This window comes from Hipposideros armiger, unplaced genomic scaffold (assembly GCF_001890085.2).
Source record: "Hipposideros armiger isolate ML-2016 unplaced genomic scaffold, ASM189008v1 scaffold_66, whole genome shotgun sequence".
Lineage (NCBI taxonomy): Eukaryota > Metazoa > Chordata > Mammalia > Chiroptera > Hipposideridae > Hipposideros > Hipposideros armiger.
The window spans coordinates 4,052,732-4,073,552 of NW_017731416.1; the positions used below are offsets into that span (position 1 = coordinate 4,052,732).

Genomic DNA, 20,821 nt, shown 5'->3' on the forward strand with positions numbered 1-20,821 from the left:
TCAGTAACATATTGACTTTTGCATACATTTATTTTTTTTCACCAATATTTTATTGTGGTAAAATACACATAAAATTTATCATCTTAACCATTTTTAAGTGTACAGTTGAGTGGTATTAGATACCTTTGTAATCCATCTCCATAACACTTTTCATCTTATAAAATGAAACCCTGTAGCCATTAAACAATAACACCCCGTTCCACCTCCCTTCTCCCAGCCCCTGGCAACTACCGTTTTACTTTCTGTCTCTATGACTTTGACTGCTCTAAGTATAATATTTCATATAAGTGGAATCATACAGTATTTGTCTTTTTGTGATGGCTTATTTCACTTAGAATAATGTCCTCAAGGTTCATCAATGTTGTAGCGTATGTCAGAATTTCTTTTCCTTTTAAAGTGAATAATAGTCCATTGTATGTATAGAACACATTTTGCTTATCCATTCATCTATTGATGGACATTTGGGTTGATTCCATATTTTAGCTATTGTGAATTAATGCTACTATGAATGTAGCTGTACAAATACCTGTTCAAGTCTCTGCTTTCAATTCTTTTGGATATATAGCCAGAAGTGGAATTGCTGGGTCATATGGTAGTTTTAATTTTTTGAGGAACTGCCATACTGTTTTCCACAGTGGCTGCACCATTGTTTATTCACGCCAACAATGCACAAGGGTTCCAGTTTCTCTATATCCTCCCCAACACTTGCTATTTTATGTTTTTTGAATGATAGCCATCCTAATGGGTATAAGGTGGTATATACATTGATTTTTGAAAAGAGTCATTTTCTGATTGTGCCCATTGATTTTTATTAACAGTTCTCATATGACGGTAGCATCTGACAGTGACCTCTTTCTCTTCTCCTGGCTTGTGTAACCCACATTCTAGTTCCTTTCTGCTTCTCAAGTCATTCCTTCTCTGTCTCAAGCCCAGACTGCAGCTCTGTCCTACATAGTAATACTTATACATCCAATGTCCAAAGACCACTTGAGTGTCTCAGGAGCGTTTCAGACTTAACATGATACTTGATCTTCCCACCTCCTGAGACTCTTTCTGCTCCTCCTCCAGTTTTTCTGCTCAAGCAGAAACCTAGAGCTATTCTTATTATCTCTCTTTCTTTACCACCTACATAAACCAATTGTAAATCCTGTCCTTTCTACCTCCAAAGTCTATTTCCGCCTCTTCAACCAACTTTACAGCTCAGATCACCATCAGTCTTGCCTCTTGGCTGGTCTTCCAGCTTCCACTTTTATCTCACTTTCAATCCATTCGTAACAGAGTAATCTTTCTGAAGAGACATCTGATTCTCTCTCACTCTTAAAAATTGTTTAGAGAACCATGTCCAAACTCCCTATCTTGGCATATTGATCCTTTATAATTTGGCCCCAGTCTATCTCCCCAGCCCCATCTATTTCTCCTTCTTCATTTGTACCAAATGCTTCAGTCTGTGCTTATAATGCTCCAAATGTGCTTTGGCACATTTGCCTAGGGCACCCTCCTCTCAGGCCATATAACAACTACTCCCCTTCTCTTGCTATCTCCATCTGGTGAATGCTTACAGAGTTCAACTCAAGCATCCCTTTTCAATGAATCTTGTCCAAGCTTGGGTTAGGTGCTATATCAGAAATGCAATTCAGTGCTAACAGAAAAGTCACAGTGTCTTAAACACATAGGGTGTGTTTTGTGTTTTTTCTCACATTAGAAATCCAAAGACAGGCAGTCCAAGGCAGGTACAGGTCCTCAAAGACCTAGGCTCTGCCTGTCTTTCTATACTTTATTCCTTGTATGTTGGTTTATCACCTAATGTTCACAAGTGGCTGCTATAGCTTTGGGCATTGTTCATATTCAAGAAAGGAAAAAGGGAGAGTGGGTAGAGATAGCTATCTCTGAATCCTTTATTAGGAAAGCAAAACTTTCCTTTTCATTAGCCAAAAGTGGAACCATGCTACCACCTAGCTGAAAGGGAAGCGGGAAAATCAGGGAAAGGGATTGTCATGATTAACATAGATAATTTTGGCCTCAAACCAAATTAGGGTTCTGTTAGCATGGAAGAAGTAGGGAGTGGGTTCTGGGAAAGCAACTGACTCTGCCTGCCAAAGGTGCCCCTCTCTGTGTTTGTTCCTATAGTAGCAGTATCATACTGTAGCATTTCTCACTAGATGATAAGCTCCATGTGGGCAGGGACTGTGTCTTATTCTTCTTTGTATCCCTAGTGCCTAACACAATACCGGACACACAGTTGTTGCTCAATGAATATCAATTACACAAAACAACAAAATGACTGTCTATGTATATTTAGCACATATTTTTAATTAATTTTGAAAAGTTTATATTATAGTGATTGATAATCCTGTTTGCTGTTTAATGACATGAGTCTATTATTGCAACAAAATTATTGAATTTAGACCCTGTTGTCAGTCAGGATATAATTTCTTAGGGACAGCATCATTCCAGGATTCAGCTCAAGCCCAAATCATAAAATTCTCATAGAACCAACAGTGACCCTTTCAGCTGGAGCCCCATGTGGGAGGAGGCTAGCCAGGCCCCCCTAGATCAGTTCATCTACCTCTCTGGCCCCCCAGTCAGCCTTGCAAAGAGACTTTCTATGAGGAGACCAGAGGTATACCCCATGGAGCTACACAGTGTGAGCAGTAAGTCTGGTCCCTCCATGTCTCCTTCCAATAGATGTGATACAATTCCATGGCAAAACTTTTTTTTAAGGTAGACTCATCATGTCCCGTCTAGACTTCATATTCCCCCTGAGTGGCACCATCATCCATGTGGACATCCAAGCCAAATCCTGGGAGTCCTCAAGGCTGCCTCCCTATTTACTCCATTTTTCCCATTTATCTCTGAATCATCCTTAGAAGTGCTTATTTGTCCCTGTCTCTGCCACTGCTCTAAGTGTAGGCCCTTATCTTCTGTCCTGTGGATTGGCCACATCCTCCGGATTGGTTTCCCTGCTTCCAATCTTAACATTCATAAAAACCATTCTCAGATTTCTCTGGGAGAGACCTTTCTAACATGTGTTCAGCCATGTCATTTCCCCGTATAAGAAGCTTCAGTCCCTCCCTACTGTCTTCAGCTTAAAGTTTGAGCTCCTCCTTAAACTGTCCCATCTACCACGTCCACTTCATTGCTCATCCTCGTTAACTCCTACCCTATATAACTACAAGAAACCACTTAGATTTCCTTCCTCACACTCAGCCATTTCTCACTTCCACAGCTTTGTTCTTGGGGTTGCATCTGCCTGGAAAGCTCTATTCCACCTGCCTCTCCTCGTTTGCCGGCTGTTACTCCTTCCTTAACACGCACCTGATTTGGGAAGGCTGCCCTGACTGCTCCTGGCTCTCCCCTGCATTAGCTGCCCTTCACCCTGTGTGTACCATGCTGTCTGATAACTGCCCAGTGTGTCTGCTTTCCTGGATGATAACGTGCCCCTCCCTGAGGGCAGGGGCACTCATGTTCCCTCTTTGTGTCCTCAGTGCCTGGCACAGAGTAAGCAACCAGTTCACCTCTGCTGACTAGCTAATTGAAGGATTAGGAAGGGAAAAGGTGGCTTTCAGACATGCCAAATAGGCTGAAATGTTATTAACATAATTTTGACCTTTAAGTAGGCACAGTGTTTATATAGCAATACGCTTATTCCCATATGCCTGTTTACTTTGATCATGTATGCTATCAATGTCATGTTATATTCCTGATAAAGATGTATTCTGCATTTGGTTTTTAGGTTAAAGCCATTCACATCCATTCTGACATGTTCTCAGTTCAAAATGGCTTGCTGACACCGACACTAAAGGCTAAGAGACCTGAACTGAGAGAATACTTCAAAAAACAAATAGAAGAGCTTTACTCAACCTCCATGTGAAGTTCAAGAGGAGTTCTTCTCAGTACAATGGACTGTGTAGCAATTTATAGTTATTCTTGAAAGTAAAGAATCAGAACGGCGCAGCTGAAATGGAATAAGCACGTGACCTTATTATGACTGAGCCTTTTCCTGTCCCAAGAGGTCTTTAACAATATTTTGTCTATCATCACCAAGTACACTTTATTTTTATTAAAATGATATTGTAGCAAGCTTCTAAAAATATTGCAAATGACAATGTAAAACTCAAGACTTTTCTCAAGAACTGTGTACCACTAAAAGAAGTATATTCTCAATGTTCACAGCACTCCTATTAAACACAAAGGAAAAACATAACTGATACATTGTACTTAATTATTTGTGGAATAGTAACCAGATACGGCAAATAGCTAGGTAAAGTGGACTACCTCATTCAATAACTGATGGTCAAAAATCACAAATCAGACTTAAAAAATTAAAACGAGGTATACAGAATCATGCTAAAACAAAACATGATAACTCACATTCTACATAACTTCAGATTCTTCAAACATGACAATCCTTATTGATGTGAAAAAGTTTTCTCTCTAATTTTTACTTTTATTCATGGAAAATGCAAATTCAGATATTCTTAAAATAAATGTTATATATATATATATATACAACATGTTACAAAAATCTTTCAATACATTTTCTCATTTATAAGTTCATTAAAATATTCAGTAACTACCTAGAAAACAAATATAACATACGACTACTTTAAAAATAGTATGTGCGTTTTCATGGACTTCTTACCATGTGAATTATAAAAGATGTCTGTTGACTCTACAATGAGTGGACCTTTGGGGAAGACATGGGAAAAGAAACCCAGGATTATTTCTCAGGGTGGGCAGCAGTGAATGTACCTATGTTTCTTGCTGGGTTGTTCCAGTCTTCCATTCTCAATATGTCCATGCCAGGCCTGGGAAATCCTGGCTATAATTCTGAACAATTTCACTTCATTTCCGTAAGACTATCGAGACAAAATGTGGGGAGGAGGGGATGTTATTTACAAAGAAAGTAATATTCCCACAACATAATTTTGAAACACTTCAAAATACCCCTAGAAAACTTTTTATGTCCATAAATATCTCTTTAATGGCATAATTCCATTCATAAAATCTTTAAATGCCTCTTAGCTCAACCACGAAAGCCTCTCTTGCATTATGTATTTAGACACTTCTTGCACCTGGGTGTCAACACTTTCGTATAATTAAAGCCCGGCATGGACAGCAATTAAGTTTGCCCATCTACTGATTATCCATCTGCAGAAAGAACCGTCCCTGGGAGAGTGTTTTCTTTAGAGACAGGACTCTGAAAACAGAAATGGAAGCAGTGTTCACAGTCCAGAAGCTCAATGCAAACTGTGAGTAAATGCTATCAGTTAGAGCTGCGTAATTATACAGGCTTATGGGATGAAACTGCATCCATGAGTACACACATGTAGTCCTTTCTGGGCAAAAGTGGACCACAACTTTATTGGATGAATTGATCCAATTTTCCCATATATTTCTTTGGCGTCTTCTCTTTGCAGACTCACTATTTGCACTTACAAATTTGACTTCGTGAGTTCATTCTATGCACCTTAATTTTTAAAGGCATTTCTGAATAAGCAAATACTAAAAAAATGTCCAAGGCCACATCAATATTGTGTTAATTTTTTATATTTGATATATATTTGGCTAGTTAAAAGGGAAAAATCATTACCTGGATTGGATATTCGTAGCATTTTAAAGGCAAGTAGCTTCACATCTTGAAGAAAAGGAAGCTGTTTCCAATTGTCATTCCACTCATTTGTGTTTCCAAAAGGATTTTGACAATGTCTTGTAAGCAAATAATTTAAAACTTATTTTGATCCTATTTATATCTCATAGTAGTTAGATACAATTGATTATGGACAAGTTAAGATTTCTTCTTTTTCTTTGAAGCTCTTATGTTTCTACTAGCCTTCCTGATCTGCGTGAAATCATCACACTTGGGCCAATAAATAAATTACTGATGTGCTGACAAAAGTGAACAGTGGGCTCTAAACATATTGCACCTACATTTATTTAGTCCTCTGTTTAATTCTACTGATTTTTTTAAATAAAGGAGTGACAAAAATATGTATTCATGGAAAAATTCTTCTTCAGATTTCCCAGCTTTATTGGGGGGGGGTTGTATTTCTCTCTCACCAATATAGAAAAAGGCTATGTACTTAAGACGTTCATACCCATAGAGACCATCAGATCTGATTTAAGCCTAGAGGTATAACAGATCAATTTCTTAAACATAAACATGTTCTTAAATATCTGGCCTTTTATCTGTTTCTCATTCAAATGTGTTAGCAATTCTCACATTTTACAAACTAATCTTGTGTATGTTATAAAATATAATATACACCATTTTTTCTTTTACCTCAAAAGACATCTTTTTATTGTACTGTGATTTCACCTCCATCCCCAACCCCCAGGTGAGAGAGGAAATTGACCAGGTGTGTTGTGTAAGCCATCTCCACGTATTAGCAACTGACAAACTCAGGAGTCCAAGGAATGAACATCCCATATCTCCCTCTCATGAGCAAGTCAACCTTTCATTCCTAATTTAGGTGAAAAGCATGAGAAAAATTAGAACTTTCCATTGCTATTTTTATAGTCAGGTAATGCTTTAAGAACTTGGAAGTAATCACTTAACTTGATTGTATTACCCATCAAAGAACCAATAATCTTTTATTTTTCTGCAGTAAAGAAAATGAATTATCCTTTATTTTCCAAATGTATAAAGCACAAATGTGATATAGTTGTTTAGAATACAAAATACTACGAAATGAATGGAAAGAATGGAAAAAGGTATTTTTGCATGAAAACAGACTACTTACAAACTTGCTTAATAGCTCAGGAAAAAAAGAATGAATAATCATATGTAAAACTGATAAACTATATGTTGAGCTAAGTTGCTGTATTTTCTTGCCTGTTATTTATTTAATATATACATGCAAAGAAAAACCGATCCTGGTAATCTGAATTTTCTCTCAAGTATGCTGCACAGTCTTTTCAATGAATATACAATTCACTGCAGTAAGAATGGGATTAGCATTCAAGCGAGGACAAAGCCCCCAAAGAGAAACTCCAGTTAGAACACAAATGGTGTTATATATAACCCAGAGGCATTAGCTAAATACCTGGAATACAAGCATTTCCAAACCTGGTCCCAAACTGGAAAGGTTTTAATGAGGTGACAGTGGCTTTTAAACATTCATTTGACTGGTTGTTTTAAGTTTCCTTGTTGCAACAATTGTCATTGCAACAATTGCATGGGGGGAAATGGTTATTTTTTGAAGACTTGCTTATTCTACTTTCAATTTTTAAAAATGAGATTAAAATATTACTTTTTAAATATGCATAAAAGTATCTTAACTATAATTATATTTTAGTTGCTTTGTTACAATAGCATGCATATCGAATATAAAATGCATTTATCAAAACTTTTGTAAAAAATAAAGATTTTTTGTTTCTCAAAGTTGCCTATAATTATTATTTTATGCACTTATATTGCATAATCCCCTGATGTTAGCATATTTGATAATCATCAGTCATAGTGCTTATGGTTACCATGGCATTAAGCTGTGTCACTATAGTCTGCAGACTCTACAGCCTCTGTAAAGGTCCCCAAACTTCAAAGACTTATCGTCCCCCAAGAGGCTGTGCTTTGCTATCTACAATTGCTATGACCAAATGTGTCCTGGACTTAAATCATGTTTATGCTTTTAAAAGAACAAATAACTGTATTCAAATTTTCCATCATGATGGCCCTTAAATGGTATTTCCATAATGTCTTTTACCCACATACAAGTTAACAGGTACACTTAAGATGGTGCATTTCTGCCATGTCTAAATTATGCCTAATCTGCCTTCTACATATATTTGCTATCTTCCACTCCTCTATTCGCACAGCTTTTCATGTAACAGGCGCCATTCTCATCTCTTGTCTGGAATATTATAGTGCTTTCTTAGTCCTCCGTTTCTACCCCAACGTTTTCAAATTTCACCGTCCACATTTCAGTCAGGGTGACCTTTCTAAGTTGAAAATCTGGTCATGCCACTCTCCTGCTTAATATTCTTTCAGTGACTTTCCCGTTTCCAGGATAAAGTTCAGACTCCTTGGTTCAGCACGCAAGGCCTGGTACCTCTTCTCCTGCCCTTGCCTCATGGAGCCGTGGCTCTAATCATTCCAACTACTTTTTGTAGTGCCCTAAAAGCATCACGTTTTTCTGTGCTTCCAAGCAGCATATCTGGTCGCCTTTTCATAGAGTGCCCTTTCCTTTAATTCCTGTAACTCTTACCATTCATCTCTTAAAACTCAGCTCACTTATCTTTTTCTCTGAGGAGCTTTCCACATGGATGACTAGCTGATTGTCCATCTGCCCCACTCCCACTCAGACAGTTTCTTGAGGCTGTAGCTCCAGTGCAGAAAGTCTGGCCCATAGTGGATGCTCAAGGAAAGCCTATTGAATAAAAATCCCTTTGGCCGTTCTTCATATGTGGCATAGGATTAAGATGGCAACCTGAAGTTACATTTCATTTATCACTGAGATTTTTTCCATTCTTGTCAACTGAGGAAAATTAAACTGGTTTTCAGTTGTGAGGCTCAATGGGTCCACTCCATAAGAAAACATTCAGAAAGATTTCCCCTGGGCTCCAGGGAATCCTAAACCCATGAACTAGCTGTTCTCCAAAAAGCTTTCTTCAGAAATCTCTTCAAAATTTGGAATTTGTTTTCCCATGGAAGTTAGTATCACCATAACAGTTTCAAACCTAATCAAACTGGTCACGTGACTGAAATAACACATTAATGGTAGAATTCTGAGTCTAAATATGGGAGTAGTACAACAGGGAAATGGAACTTTGGTTTAACACTCATGACTGAATGCTTGCACTGGTGTTTGTGTATTTGGGGATAGAGTGAGGGGACATAGAAAGATGACTGAGTTGAGATGTCTGTGCACTACCTCACCCTTTTTAATAGAGGACACATTTCCTGCCCCTTTTATAGGCTGGCTCTAGGAAGCTTTAAACAGATTGAATCTGTAGTTCCTTCCCCTCTCCACGCTACCAAGGGCTTCAAGCTCCTTTCCTTACTCCCCCATCTCTTTGCCAGCCATGTGTTAGGAGGAATGGGAGCATGACAAGCATGCATGCTAGCCAAATGCCAGGAGATCCATGCCACTTATACCAACCATCTGTCATAAGGAGCCTCCCTAGGCTGTGGTTTCTTCAGCTGCAAAATGAGGGGGCAACCAGATCATCTCTGAGGACCCTCTTGACCCAAGAAATCATACCAAAGATTATTTCCAGTTTTGAAACCCTATGTATTAACTCCCATAAATCTGTACTTGATGGCACTTCAGTGAATATAATTCAATGTAGTCAGAGCTCTAGGGAATAGGGCCACCAAAGGGCAGATCAGCTTTTGCTTTAAGCTGTTTTCCTTTTTCAATGCTTTTTACATTTCTAGGCCTAGGGCATCCCAAGGCCCAGACTTTCCAAAGGTCATTTAAGAACACTCTTTTTCCTCCCACAACAGTCCTGAAAGAGAGAGAGGGGAGCCTGGAGACTTGGCTTCTAAACTGGAGACTGCCTGTCAGCATATTATGGATGTGACTAAAGAAAGGGTATTGAAATATACTGTGACAAAACTGTGGGATCCTTGACTGAAAGACCATTTCTAATTAACCTCTATCTCCAGGACCTCCCACAATGCCTGACACAAAGTAAGGTGCTGAATAAGTATTGATTCAGTGACTTGAAGCACTGTATCTAATCGGGTAAGAATGAGTACCCTCTGTTCTTTACAAAGTTAAGTTGTAATGATTAATTATATATTAAATTGATTGTCAAGTGAGTTTCTATAAGCAGATTTTAAATTAAAAATTCTGAGTGTTCTTATAAAAATATTGTGGCAATGTCACGGGGCTATCATCCAAAAGACCCTAATATTTCTCAATACCTAAGCTATGTAACCAGCTATGCTTGCTTACAGGAACTGGAAAGGATTGCTGAGAGCAAAGACCAATATGGCGATGGGGCATCATGTGCAAAAAGGATCATGCACACAAGGTTCGAGTAGAAGAATAATCATGCCTGCCTAAAATAATTTAATCCCTCCATGCCACAGTCTATAAGTACAGAAGTCTCCTCCCAGTTGGGGAGTAGGTGCCATTGGAGCATGAGCTCACCCTTCTCCATTCTTTGATCAAAGAGTAAAATTTCTTCTCTGTTTAACCAAACTTAGTTTTGTTCTATTGGCGCCAAGGGACCTTGATTTGAGTCCCTGACCCAGAAGTCATATATATCATATATATATATACACACACACACATATGTTTACACACATAATATTAGAGCATCACAGAAAAGTCTTTGAGTTTTTGTAATTTTTTTTTTTGAAGATTTTATTGGGGACTTGGGGGAGGGGAACAGCATTGGGGAATGGGGTAGGGGAACAGACAAGTTGCTGTCCTTTTGTTCTTCAGTCTAGTTGTGGAGGACGTCGCGTCACCGGCCCATGTTGGTATTATCATTTTGCTCTTCCCGGTGAGGCAGATCGGTCACTGGCTACTGGACAGCTGCTCACGGTGGCTCTTCGCAGATCACGCTGGCTGCAGGCTGCTCACAACGGCTGCCAGTCACTCACAGTAGCTTACAGCAGCCCACTGCAGCTTCACTGTAGCCTATGCTGTCCCCAGCGACTCATGGCAGCCCAGCTCCAGGTCGAGCTGTTCATTTTAGCTGTAGAGGGCAGCTGTCACTGGCCCTCATGTGGGATCCGAACCTGAGCCCTGCTGCTCAGAGCTGGCGTCCCAAGCCAATTCCTAACCAACACGCCACTCGCCCGCCCCCAGTTTTGTAATTTTGATGTCAACGGAACAAATCCCCTGGTGTGGAGACCCAAGCCCTGGACCAAGAAGGTTCTTGGCTTCATATAGGAAAGAATTCAAATGTCAGCAGATAGAAAGTTTAAAATGAAGATGTTCGAAGGCTTGGCCAAGAGCTTGGTGATACCGCTGCCTGGGGAGGCATGGAGGAGGGGCCTGGAATAGTGGTTTCTTGGCAGCTCAGGAAAGAATTCAGCACGAGCAGAAACGAAAGTGATGCAATATTAACTTTATTCAAGCAAAGGAGAAGAAAGAAGCAGGTTACTCCATAGACAGAGTAGCAACACTCCTGCCTGGGTTTGAGCCTATTTTTAATTAAGAGCTGTACATTCAAATTTGTAGGAGGAAGAGTCAGGTGTTTTGGAAGTGGCGGACATTTCTTCTTCTGCAGCTGGTGATAAGTTTAAATGACAAGTTTCAACAAGGGCTGAGATTTCTTGTTCTGCAGCCAGTCCTGCTTTTTATCTACCTCAATTTCATCTCTACAAACGGCATTTTAAATATTGTGAAATGTCATTTAAAAATATAAGATGGTTATTATGTGCACAATGTTTATCAGATGCAGTAAGATGGTTCAACCTAGGTGTATGGAGGGAGAAGAATGTCATTCCCATGTCCCTCGAATTGAGCAAAGCAGAAGAGCTGAGCCCCAGGGCACTAAAAGGGGTGCCCTGTGGAATTCTCCACTTTGACACAAGGCTGCCCAGATGTTTTGGAGGTAGCAGCTGGGCAGGAGGTAAGGGATTCTGCCTGTCCTTGAAAAGAAACTTCTGGAACCCACGATTTTCAAATGTTTGTTTTGCCTCTCAAGTACCATGACCCCTCAGTTTATTGCTGAAGAGGAAACTCACTGTTGCTTTAAAGTGCTTTCATTCCTTTCTGACCTTCCTGCACTGAGTCTGGCTGACCCCCAGCTAGGCTCCCTGTGCTCAGACATCTAAAACTCCATTACCAAGGCCTTACTGCAGTGTTCATAAGGAGAGCAGCGGAGGCATCAGTAGTACATGTTAGGCCTATCAGACTACCGAGAAAATTAAAAGCAAAGGAGCAAGCTCCTGGAGGGACAAAAAGGTTTTCTCAGTAAGATTCCCTTCAGTATGAGGCATGCGGGACTGGGGCAGGGGCCCAAGAGCCATGCAGGCCACGCTCATGTACCGGAGCTCGACTCCTCCAGGAGGGCGGGGCGGCGGCCATGTTACTACGTCTTCCCAGAAGCCTCTGCGCCGCGCGGCTGAGATAAAAACGCGGGAGCGAGGCGGGTGTCTCTAGTCCAGCGTCGCGGTTCCTGCTGCTGACTTGGGGCTTTTCCCCATTAGACTCCTCTCTGGCTTCTCCTCAGGCGGTCCGCTTGACGTTGACTCCCTCCCACAGTAGCCGGGCTCCTCAGGAAGGCGACGAGACAGGCAGTGGAGGGCCAAGAGGTCTCCTGAGGAGTGGGGTGAATGGCGTTGTGGCCGCGACGGGTCTATACCCGCAAGAAGAGGGGCGGCCAGCGGCTCAACCTGACCCCGACGCTGGACCTAGGCCCGTCAGTGACGGCGGAGGCCCCCTTAGGCCTGGGCCGAAGGCTCGCTGTCCACTGTAAGCCCCTCTGGAGTGGCCTGGGGTGGGTGGTCTTGGAAGCCAGGGTGGCTGGGCCTCCGTCCCAGGGACTCCCGAGCCCCGGCCTCCAGGGCTTTTTGCCCTGAACCGTGCCGCCCTCCTTCAGGCCAGGAAGGAAATGACAAAGCGCATGGTTTGCGGAAGATCGTGGAGAAAGCGGAGCAGAGTGGACCAGGAGGTAACAGCTCTGGGCCGCTGAGGTGCGTAGTGACAGCCCCATCCCTCTGGCTTCCTCAAAATTTCAATCCTAATTTTCTGCTAATACCTTCTCATTCTAAGAGTAGAATACTCTGATTTCGCTTTTCAGAGAACAGAGACCCAGAAATTTGACTTCAGAAAAAATTATATGTATGTAAAAGGAATCTTGCCAAGTTACCTAAAAATACGTGAGATAAAACCTCCAGGAAAGCAGTCGTAGCATCAATTGGGTATTGGTACAATTCACCCGGTCCTTACTTTTCCCTAACGAGGTCCCCAAAGAGCCTTTCAGATTCTGAACAGTGTGAACAGTGAGCAGAGACGTGGAGAGCCAAGTCCAGACGGTGCAAACTAATTGTGTTGTTTGTTAGCTCTCAGTTACCTGTTACCGGAGAGAGAAGCCTGAAAGAACATAGTGCTAATGAAGAGACCCAAGATGAGAGGATTGCTCTGTTGAGTGTATGTATGTTTCTCCTATGATCCTTGAATACACTTAGTGTACAGACCAGCAGTACCTGATGTACCCCAGATGAAAGTATAATATGGTCTGTGTTCTATAGAGACTACATAGCTTTCTAATGTTTTTATAAACACCAATATAATGTCTTTAGACAGCGTCTTGAATTTCTGATTCTGACAGATTCATAGCCATGCGTTTTCGTTGTTCTCACCCTTGACAAAAATTTTAGAAATGTCTGTCACTGGCTAATTTTCTGCGTTACAGATATAAAACATTTTTTAATGTTCCTTATGTTTGGTAGCACTTAAATATTTTAAAGGTATTTTCATATTTTCCCATTAACAACTAGAAACAGGATTTGTTACCATTAGAATATTATATAACTTCTTGATCTACTGTATTTCATGTGGATTCTGTATTTTAAAGATGTATAGCAGTAGCTTAGAGAAACTCAGATTTTAAAACTTGTTTGTGACTCTTCTGACATTGGCATTAAATTTGATAGTTGTGTTCCAGTGTTTAAATTTCATTTTCCTCTATAACATGTTTTGGGGAGGCAGGCAGTTTCAACAAAAAGCATTTTTTAAAAAGGCTTTTACCCCAAATTATAACAGTGTTAAGTGTACCTTGTAGATGATTCAGACTATGCAAAAAAAGTGTTTAAGCATTTTCTTCTAATTTTTGTATATTTCTTTCCTTTTTTTGGTCTGTGTCTTTTTTTTTTCATTTCACATATTGTTATATATTCCTTTAACATTAAATAGTCTTCAAAATATGATTTTTATTGTCTGCATAGTGCTCTGTCTTATAGAAAGGTATATTGTAATTTGTAGAACTGTTTTGCTGTGGTTGGATGATTCAGATCATTTCTAAGGTTTTGCTGTTGTAGATATCATTGGACATCCTACTACAGAAGTTTTTTTGGGGTACCTCAGATTGTTTTCCTAAGACAGATACTTTGCAGTGGATCAAAGGTTGGATCATGTTCAAAGGTTTTGATTCATGTTCACAAATTGACACCATCTTATCTGAAACTTTTTTAAAAAGTCCACAATATTATATTTTAATATTTATTTTCAGATTTAATATTAAATATAAGATTACATCTGTGATCAATAGCTGAAAGACTATTATACTTATGAAACTAATAGTATATGAAGTTGACATTAGTTTTTCATTTTCAAAATAACCAAGTCAATGTGATATAATATTGTAAGATAAAAATATTCAATCTCATAATTTGTACTCTTTCTTTAATTGTTATTTCACATAGGACTCAGTGACTGATGACCTCCATGTTGACAGTAGTTCATCAAATAGTGAACTAGTATCAGGTAAGACTGTCAAATGTGAACTCCCTCAATTATCTTTTCTACAAACATAAGCATCCATTTGTATCTCTTCCATCTCTCCATCTCAATGGAAGAGGTGTCTTTCTCCTAGTTCAAGGTGAATCCTTCTGCCTGTGCTGACCTTCATCCTCAGTCTTCACACACACACCAGTAAATTACAGTTGTGATACATGCTGCAAAAGAGAGACTGACTTTAGTGTAACTAATCAAGTTTTAGTTAGAGAGATTAGGGAAGGCCTCCATGAGGGAATGGTGATTTAATTGAAATCTTAAGAAGAGTAGATATTAACTATGGAAAGAGATGAGTAAAGAGCAATCCAGGCAGAGGAAACAGCATGTGTAAGGATCCTAACATGGGACTGAATGTTATGTGTTCAGTAAACTGAAAGAAGGAAGAAACTGGAAGAGAAGAGGAGGAAATGTGATAATAAGTCAAGGTTAGACAGACAGGAGAGGTCTTGTGTAGCCTTGCAGACCATGTCAAAGTTATTGGTGTTTATCTTTGGTGCAGCAGGAAGCCACTGAAGTCTTTTAAATAGAGAATGATATGATCACTTTAGGTACAGTATGGAAAGAAGTAGAAGTGGATGCAAATAGACCAGTTAGGAGGTGATTGCAGTAGTTTAGGGAAGAAATGATAGCACTTTGTACTAATGGATGACATTGGAAATGGGAAAAAGTGGGCAAATATGATTGCTAATTTAAGGAAGTAAAACTGACAGAATTTTGCAAATGAAGAGTGAAGGAAATGGAAGTATCAAAGATAACACCTGTTTCTGGCTTGCATAACTGGATATATAAGATGGTGCCATTCACTGAAAAAAACCTTGTGTGAGGCAAAGATCGTAAATTTCATTTTCAGTATATTAAATTATGGGCACCTCTATGATGACTAAGTAGCAATGTCAAATAGGCAGTTGGGTATGGAGGGCTGCTGATAGAAATTTGTGAGCCACCTGCATATTAGTGTAATTGAAGTTGTTTTTGAAAACAAGGAAGGATTCCATCAGGACACCAGAAATACTGAGGAATTCTTAAAAGCATATGAGATCAGATTAATGAATATATCAAGGGCAGAGAAAAACCACTGCAGAGCTAAGAATAGTTCTAGAGATAACTGAAATGCTTAGTCAATAAATGTAAAAAACTATAATAGAAGGGACCTTAAAGGAAGTGTCAAGATGATAGAACTCTAGTATAAAAGTTGACATTAGCTTTTCATTTTCAAAATAACCAAATCAGTGTGATATAATATCTATTCCTAGATTAAGCACTAAATGTCCTGGCGTCCTCTCCTCATTCCCTTCTTGCTGAAAACACTGGCAGCTACCAGTGCCTGTTGCCAGGATGAAACCCTGGGATCTACTCCCAAGCGAAGTGAACTAAGGGGTTGGCTCCTGAGGGCCAATGTTGGTGCTGGAGTGAGAAACAGAGGAGAGTCTGAAGTAAATCCAGATACTGCAAGGGTAGCAGAGGGAGAAAAAAGGAAAAGACATAGATTTTACTTATGCTTGTAAGGATAAAGATATAGTATGGCTCTCTGAAGTGGGAATTCTGATACAGGAGACTTCCAGAATGAACACTAGCCAGACAATTAGGGCAGTGTCCCCCTTTAACCTACAATACCTAGAAAATACAGGGGGATGCCCTCCCCCCAAACATAAATCCCCAGAATGTCTTAATCACTCTTCTAAAATCTCCAGAATTAGGCTACAGATTTTATACTCACTGCCATACAGAGACTCTAAAATAGAAATATGAACAGACAACCAGGAACAGCCAAAATTTGGAGAAAACCGGTGCCATGGAAGAGAGGCAACAAATGCAACAAACAGGACTAACACCTGAGGAAATGGCAGAAAACTTGAAATCTCCCTTTAGCGATAATAGGCCATGAATCCATAATATAACAGGCTACTATAAAAAAAATTATAGGGCCGGCTGAGTGGAGCATTGGTTAAGAGCTGGCTTGGTTAAGACACTAGCTCTGAGCAGCAGGGTCCAGGTTCGGATCCCACATGAGGGCCAGTGACGCTGCCCTCTACAGCTAAGATGAACAACAGCTCGACCTGGAGCTGGGCTGCTATGAGTCGCCGGCATCGGTGTAGGCTGCAGTGAAGCTGCAGTGGGCTGTCATAAGCTACCGTGAGTGGCTGGCAGCTGGCATGAACAGCCGGCAGCCAGTGTGAGCTGCCAAAAGCCGCTGTGAGCAGCCATCCAGTGGCTGGTGACTGATATGCCTCACCTGGGAAGAGCGCAATGCTAATACCAACATGGGCCAGTGAAGCGATGTCCTCCACAACTAGACTGAAGAAAATAGGACAGCAACTTGTTGTCCTCTTTCCCCATTCCTCAATGCTGTTCCCCTCCCCCAATTCCCCAATAAAATCTTTTAAAATAAATAAATAAATAAATGAGCCTAATATTGAATGAATTCAGCTGAAAATCGAATTAGCAAGCTAGAAGATAGGATAGAGAACTTTTTCCTAGACTGTAGTACAGAAGAACATGGGAGGTGCTCAACAAATGCTTTTTTCTCCTCCCTCTTTTTTTTTTGGTCTGGTTAACTACTATTTGTTCTTCACAAATAAATTCAGGTGCTATCTCTTCTGGGAAGCCTCTGACCGCTCTTCTCTCTTTCTACATGAGTTTTCCTATATTGATAGTTCTGTGGCATTCTTTGTACACTTCTGTCATAGAACTCAAAACAATAGTATAATTGTTTTTGTTCCTTTTGGCTCTAAAGCCATTGAGAATAGGCACTACCTTTTATCTTCCTATCCCATCCTTGGGACATAATATAGTTTCAAATACTTACTGAATGAGTTTTTTCTATTTAGAGAAAATAAACCATTTAATGATAATATTTTCTAAACTTGTAGTTTAAATATATGATAAATGTCCTTGCTTAGTAGATTTATCAAGTTAATGTGTGAAAGGTATAAGGAAATAGAAAATAGACTATCTCTAATTCAGAAAACTGCTTGTAAGAAACTGCTTGTAATCTAAGAGTTCATTTGTTGATTGATATTTGAAACCTGGAATGCTTTTTCTCATAATAAAATATAAATGGTTAGGTTTTCAGCAGCCTATAGAATTAATTCTATTTAACATATAATTATTTTAATTCTATCTTGGAATCTAGTGATTTTGCAATATGATGAAAATTAATTCAGGACTTCATATTTAATGTGCAAGATTGAACATACACATTTACTTCTCCCTTCTGAAACCTCACTGAAATATCAATAAACATATAAAGAAGGCGAGAAGCCATAAGGTGGAGAAAAAGAGAGACCTCAGCTGACAATAGATAATCAACAAGTTTGGAATCTGGAAGGTAGATAAATAAATCATAATTGCCCTAACAGACAAAAAATGAAGGAAGGGAGGGAGGAAGGAAGAAAGGAAGGAAGGAAAGGAAGAAAGAAAGATGCTGGGGGGAAAAAAGAGGGCACCTAGAGTAAGAACAGACCAGGAAGCAAACTGACTTCGACTGTAGGTTCAAGAATTAGAGACATCACATATTCCTGAAAGAATGGTTATAGATAGTCTTGAAAATAAGAGGATTTGGGCAAATCTTTAAATAAAGCAGTTAGATACTTTGATCCCTTCCCCAACACTGTGTCCAGGCAACCACTCTTTTTTCCACTCTGGCAGTCCAGAGACTTTGAAGCAGAGTCTGGACTTAGGGATGCTGGGTACTGCTCAGGGCAGGTGTGCTATTTTGAAAACTGACAGTGGGGATGGGGGGAAGGAGGGGAGGGAATTGGTAAAATTCATATATTTGGTGGCAAAACCTCCAGACCCCTTGTCCTACTCAGGAAAATACACCCAAACTAGGAGACTGGAGGATTTCTCTTTGGGAAACTTCTCTGTCCAGGAGAAGACCTATATTCTGGCAGTAATGACCTGGTTCCTGTATAAATACCCTTCAGTAAAGCTCACTACTTCCTAAACTCCACTCATAAATCCGGTTTCCAACTGTTATTTTAGTACCTCATTCTTGAACATTAAAGAATTACCAGGCATTGAAAGAAAACATTTAAAATAAAAGAGATGCCAAATATAAAGAAACTTGAAGGACACAGACAATGCAAGGAAAAGAAAACTTTTAAAAGCCATATTTTTATTATTATCCTCAGGATGATAAAAAATGTATATAAAACAAGTGCAGGCTGCTATAAAAAGGAACAGAAAACAAAAAGAATTCTTGAAAAATAAAAATATAAAATCATAAATATAATATTCTATGAAGATTTAGATGATGAATTTAAGGAAATATTCCAAAAGTTGAACAAACATAAAAGAAAGAAGTTAAAAATTGTGGCATTGGTGACACAACTCTTATTAAATTGTATACTTTAAAAGGTTATTTATGAAATATGAATTTTATTTCAATAAAGCTGCTATTTAAAAAAGAAAAATAATTAGAAGATGAGTCCAGGCATCCTCACATCTTGAAAAATAGTAGTTCCAGACATTGTGAACACAAGGGAAATTATTATACACATAAAACTAGAATTTTTTCTAAAATTAGACATGATCATGAGTGTACATGCTGAGAGAGCCCACCTACTGCCCATTACAGTGAATGAAGAAAGACCCACAAGAAGGCATATGTAATTTGAAAATCCTCAGGACAAAGAAAACCTTCAGTCTTCCAGAGAAATAATTGTTGATTGCAAATAAGCAATCAAGAATATGAATAGCATTAAACTTCTCAAGAGCAACTCCAGAAGCTAGAACATGGTGGAAAAATGCATTTAAAATTCTGAAGAGAACTGATTTTGCAGAGACAGGATGGGTCCCCACCCAAAATTTGGTTCTGATTTCAGAACTGATGATGTCACCATACCAAGAGGTAATGGAAAGGATTATTATTCATATAATGAGGCTTTCTGGAGTAGAGGGCATTCATATGATGAGGCTTTCTGGAGTAGAGGGCCTCTCCCAAGCAGGCCTGGAAATGGCTTGAGAAAGTGGAGAAAGGAGACTGGATTGGGGTTTTTATGTGGTTAGAGGATGGGGCTGGGATGAATTTACCTGTGCATGTTTTTGCCACCATTGTCAAAAGATGGAGTACCAGGGCTTTCTTACCAGTTTGCCCAGATGTGGGGCAGAAGGGGAAGAGGGAGCAGTGAAGTTTTAATCTGTCAAACATCAAAAAGTGGAATTGGTCTTACTAATATATTAGTCTGGAATTCTGTAGCCAGCCAAACAATCACTGAAGTGTGAAGATAGTATAAAGAAGTTTTTAGACAGTTCTTTCAAGCACCATTCCTCAGGAAATGAAGGACATACTCCAATAAAACCAGAGTAAATCAATAAAGAAGAAATCATGGGATCCAGGAATCAAAGGCTCTAATACAGGAAATATATGAAAGAATTTCTTAGGAGAATGGTAAAGGGAAATCCAAAGAAGACACCTGTGCACCATGTCTAGGGGACAACCAGTCCAAATGTGAGCTAGTGTATTGAGATGTCCAATTGCAATACTTGTTTTAAAAATAAAGGAAAAAAGAAGGGAGGAAAGAGAGGAGAAAAAGAAGAGAGGGAGGAAGGAAGAAAGGTAAGGAAAGGAAAAGAAAGAAAAAAGAAACTCAGATAATTTGGTATCTTTTAAAGTATTGAGAGGAAATTATGTTTTTGCAAGCAAGTTGAGATGAAATGGTGATAGGTACTTAGAAAACTAATTTTAGCATTAAGTAATCAAGAAAAAAACAGACTTGTAGCAAAAGTTATTCATATAGCTCATAGTACATGGCTCAGCTGTAAATACATTTGAGCGGTCATAATAATAGAATTGTTGAATACATTTAAATTAGAAATTAAAGGTAGATATTAAAAGAAACAGTTAAGGGCCTGCTGAGTGGCGCGTTGGTTAAGAGTTGGCTTGGGATGCCAGCTCTGAGCAGCAGGGCCCTGGTTCGGATTCCATGTGGGCCAGTGATGCTGCGCCCTCTACATTTAAGATGGTGAACAACAGCTCGACCTGGAGCTGGGCTGCCATGAGTCACCAGCGCCAGCGTAGGCTGCAGTGGGGCTGGTTGGCAGTGGGCATGAGCTTTCGTGAGCTGCTGTGAGCTGCCGTGAGCAGCCATGAGCAGCCATCCAATGGCCAGCGAGCGACTGCCTCTCCCAGGAAGAGTGCAGTGATAATACCAACATGGACCAGTGAAGCGACATCCTCCACAACTAGACTGAAGAACAAAAGGACAGCAACTTGGGGCTGGCTCAGCTAAAAAAAAAAAAAAAAACAAGGACAGCAACTTGTCTGTTCCCCTTCCTTGATTCCCCAACACTGTTCCCCTCCCCTAATTCTCCAATAATAAAAAATGTTTAAAAAAAGAAAGAAGTTAATTGAGTTAAAAGTAGTTGTTTTTAGAGAGTAGGGAATTATGATGGGA

At 39.6% G+C, this 20,821-nt stretch overlaps 2 protein-coding genes across 9 annotated transcripts in view; both read left to right on the plus strand.

Annotated features, from left to right (window-relative positions):
- ACSL6 (acyl-CoA synthetase long chain family member 6) overlaps window positions 1-4,204 on the plus strand; it is a 52,152-nt gene extending 47,948 nt beyond the window's left edge. For all 8 annotated transcript variants that reach the window (XM_019642235.1, XM_019642229.1, XM_019642228.1 and 5 more), the window contains one exon: window positions 3,734-4,204. In XM_019642235.1, the coding sequence (XP_019497780.1) occupies window positions 3,734-3,871 (138 nt within the window). In that variant the 3' untranslated portion in view covers window positions 3,872-4,204. The remainder of the gene's footprint in view (window positions 1-3,733) is intronic.
- Window positions 4,205-12,241: 8,037 nt separating this feature from the next.
- The window catches only part of MEIKIN (meiotic kinetochore factor), a 62,965-nt gene continuing 54,385 nt past the window's right edge, over window positions 12,242-20,821 (plus strand). The window contains exons 1-4 of the mRNA XM_019642165.1: window positions 12,242-12,353; window positions 12,508-12,601; window positions 12,971-13,058; window positions 14,333-14,393. Coding sequence (XP_019497710.1) covers window positions 12,242-12,353; window positions 12,508-12,601; window positions 12,971-13,058; window positions 14,333-14,393 — 355 coding nt within the window. The remainder of the gene's footprint in view (window positions 12,354-12,507; window positions 12,602-12,970; window positions 13,059-14,332; window positions 14,394-20,821) is intronic.